We start from the raw sequence: 3,951 nt of genomic DNA on the forward strand, positions 1-3,951 counted from the left end.
GCAGTTGAAAGCATACAAGTTTTTCATAACCAAACAACATGAGCTCTTTAAAAAAGAAGTAGCACTAATGGCCCATACCCACACATATATGACTCCGAAGAACTCAAAGCTTAGCTAGGGTTAATCTCAAATCCTTTGAAAAGCATGGAGGAAATCAAAGAAATCATCCTAATGAACAAGAAACAACTAAGAAAAACCTACTCTATCACTTAAGGAAGAAGAGATACAAGAAGCATGAACTGAAAGGCATAGATCTCATACAGCATGGCACACCTGTGTCAACCTCTTCCATCACTCTAGAGCTATCTACTCTCATGACGCCCTCTATCGACATGCATGACCTACTAGAATTTGATACAAGGGAGCCAAAAGAGCAAGCAAAAGGAGACCTCGGGGATGTACCTGTAAGAAATCATCTGTATAATGTGTGTTCAAATGGTATTAAGAAATACCCTTTTTTACATGCTATAATACCATCAAATGATCTCTTTTACTATATTAAACTTACATATTTTCTCAAATTTGTTGGTATGTCTATTGTTGCTATATAGTGACAAATATACACTCACTTATTCGACATGCTTGTTCTAAAGAAATATTTCAACACATAATACTAATGATGTGGCAGGTTAACATCTATTAACATTCTCACATGTGCTTTTGTATAAGTGTTCGCTAGTATATTCCTCATTTATTGTAGTGTTAATAGCTAGACAAGGGACAAGCCTAGCATGCTTGTGTGCTAGTTTGTAACATGAATGTAGATTCTATTTGTTCTTCCAATATTCAATCTCCGAGCTAATTTTAAAAGTCGAATTTTAATTCCATCTTACATGTTCATGAAAATGGTCGAACAAAAGAAATATTGCATGGTTGATAGCAACAAGATGATCGAGAGAGAGAGAGAGAGAGAGAGAGAGAGAGAGAGAGAGAGAGAGAGAGAGAGAGAGAGAGTGTGTGTGTGTGTGTGTGTGTGTGGGAGATGTTTTAGGAAAGGGTATTTGCTCACAAGTAATATGGTTATTTCATTGCCTGTAGAGAGGTTGAGCCTCATGTCTAGAAACATTGTGCAATGCCAAACGCTTTACATGTTTGAACAAATATGTTCGATAATTGACCATGTAGAAAAGATTATTCTTAAATGTTTGGGAAAAACTCTCCAAGATCTTTTGTTTGTGACCATGCACGAGTATGGCAACCGTGTGTGTAAACAACATTGTTTGATCCAATTATCAATATCCTCCAGTCAAAGTGCGGGCAGCTGCACATTAAGACATGTGTGAGAAACTACAATGTAGTAGATAACAATACAAGTGCATGGTTAGAGGACTTATTAAAGAACTAACAATTGTGTTTTCTTAACGAAGGAATGTGTCGATTGCTAGAAGGACATGGTTAGAGGGCTAACATTAGGTGTATAATCACTAAATAATAGGTGTTAGGAATTTACCTTGTCTTGTGAGGGTGGCATTGGTATCGCCAGCTAGGTTCCAAAAGTTGTAACCTCTCAAGCCTTTGCCTTTGAGGTAAGAGACCTTGGAAGCAATGGTGGCAGCGTCATCAAAGCCGGCCCAGATTGTCTGCCCGGAGGCCGTCAACCAGAAGCAATAAGCAGACTTTGTGACTGCGTCTTGCTTGCAAGTGCCATGGTTCTGCTGGGATAAAAGCATGATCTGATCATATAGGTATACGGGCCCTGATGATGGGAGCAACCCAACACAAAAAAGAAAGAAATTCAGAATTCTTGTATTTCCGATATTGGAGTTCAAAATATAACAATAATAACCAGAATTATCTACAAATGGAGTCTGGCTGTACCTGAATTCGTCGAGGGCGCATTAACACCATTGACGGAGGGGTTGGTTAGATACCACGTGTAGCCATAGGCCGCCAGGCCCAGCACGCCGCGAGCTGGCGGCAATCCGGCGGCCAGCCAGTGGCGGACGCCGAAATTGACGGTCAGGATCTGCTGCGCCGTGGAGTCGAAGAGAGCCGTGTGCTCGCCCGTTTGGGCAGTCTCCCAGCTGCCATGCAGATCGTAGGCCATAATATTCACCCAGTCCAGATGGCGGCCCATGGCACGGGCGGGGTAGGTCCCGGCCCCGCCAAAAAGAATGGTGACGTTATACTTGACGGCGGCAGTCAGGAGGAGCGGCCGGCGGGGGCTCTCGGCGGTGACGGCGGCTCGCCACTCGGCGCACAAGAGGGCCAGGTGAGCCATGTCGGTGTCGGACTGCGGGAACTCCCAGTCGAGATCCAGGCCGTCAAAGCCGTAGGACCGGGCGGCGGAGATGCTGGCACGGATGAAGGCGGCGCGGGAGGCCGCGGAGGCGGCCATGGCGGAGAATGCGGTGGAGTTGGAGTTGCCGCCGCCGATGGACAGGAGCGTCTTCACGCGTGGGTTGCTGCGGTGCAGCGTCTTGGCGAACGTGGTGATGGCACCGCCGTCGTCTGCAAAGGGGGACACGGCGTACGTGGCCGGGTCCATCTGCGCGAAGGCGTAGAAGACGTGCGTGAGGGGCTTAGCGTCTATTGCTGAAGCGGCCAGCCCAGATCCGTAGAAGTAGTATGCAGCCTTTACGGGGTCGGAGGCAGCCGCGTCGGCTCCATGAGAGCTACAGTAGAGCAGCCAGGAGAACCAAGCCAGGAGAAGCAGCATCTCTCTCTCTCTCTCTCTCTTCTCTCTCTCTCTCTGAGACCGAATCTAAGCTATACGCCTCTCTGTGTGTGTCCCTCTCTCTCTCACTCTCTCTCGCTGCCGGGTAGTTATATAAACAAGCTCCTGAGTCGTCTCCCCGAGTGTTCTCTCTCGTGGACTCCGCGGCCTTTTATCGTCCCTCCCATTGAATCCTTCAACTCTTCGTAAGTCAACCAACCTGCTCTGCTGCCGGCCAGCAGTCATTGCTTTCAGCTTTGAAATATCATACTCGCTTTAGGGGCCGTGAAAGCATGGCAAATCAGCATCCACAGACATAAATAATATGGTAGAAGATTATATGACCACGCTCACATGTTTTGACTTTACCAACTAATAATAATTAGGGGAACTTGTGAGATTCATCAAAGTACCCTTCTTTCTGGAAAATAATCCCTTGACTTGGAGAGTCGGCATTTGTGGACTTACCATGCATGCTCTCTCACTCTCCTTCAGCAATGTGGAGTGTCAAGACTCTCTTCTACACACTCTTAATTTAGCTATTTGTACTTGCATCAATACTTTATTTACCTAAGCAGGATTGGGCTTTTGGAGCAAATGCATGCACATATCAATTGATTGTATGCCCCTCGGGACTATCGACTACAAGGTCTTTACGAATGCCTAAGAATTGGGATCAAGAGTCCCATTTCCACGTCCCATCATTTCGTGATGTTTTAAATCTTTTGCTCTAGTACAATATAGGAATTAAAAGCTTTAATTTTAGTTTCCAAGGCATAAATGACTACTATAACATGTGTAGAAGTGTATCTAGGTAAATGTCCATGGAGATAATTTAGTTTATAATCCCCAAAATCCTTACAATACATGACTAGTTTATCATGGCCCCACTTGCATGACTTACATCATGTTTGTTTTGAAACAAAACAAAACATTGTTGTTGTTTGCCAACAATATGTGACCCACGACCACCATATGGACACAATTACACAGCGAAACTTTTGTCTTTTTTGTTTCACTTGCTTTGATTCCTAATTTTCTTTTGATTAAATAAAGTTGCTTCTTATTAATAGTTTTAGTGCTTCTCGAGTTCATTTTGTAAGTAAGGCTATCTTTATTGAGGTTTTATATTTATGTGGTGTGTAAAAAGTATTCATCATGCTAGTTTACATTTTTATTTCTAATGTCAAAATACATTCGTCTAGACTTCCAAGCTCTAATTGACACTTTTATAGGATATTCTATAAAACAAAATGTGAATAATTTCTTAAAGTCATGGTTTACCATTAGATGAG

General features: G+C 43.8%; 1 protein-coding gene across 1 annotated transcript; it reads right to left on the bottom strand.

Moving 5' to 3' along the window:
* Positions 1–891: 891 nt before the first annotated feature.
* Positions 892–3,068, bottom strand: LOC148038507 (class V chitinase CHIT5a-like). The gene is made up of 3 exons (XM_087672850.1): positions 1,819–3,068; positions 1,451–1,696; positions 892–1,261 (listed from the first exon to the last, which is right to left on the bottom strand). The coding sequence occupies exons 1-3, from the start codon at positions 2,657–2,659 to the stop codon at positions 1,233–1,235; spliced, it is 1,116 nt and encodes a 371-aa protein (XP_087528976.1). The 5' UTR covers positions 2,660–3,068; the 3' UTR covers positions 892–1,232.
* Between the last annotated feature and the right edge of the window lie 883 nt (positions 3,069–3,951).

The sequence above is a fragment of the Lygodium microphyllum genome, chromosome 3, assembly GCF_053477565.2.
Source record: "Lygodium microphyllum isolate KBCC chromosome 3, Lygodium_microphyllum_v1.1.10, whole genome shotgun sequence".
Classification (NCBI taxonomy): Eukaryota; Viridiplantae; Streptophyta; class Polypodiopsida; order Schizaeales; family Lygodiaceae; genus Lygodium; species Lygodium microphyllum.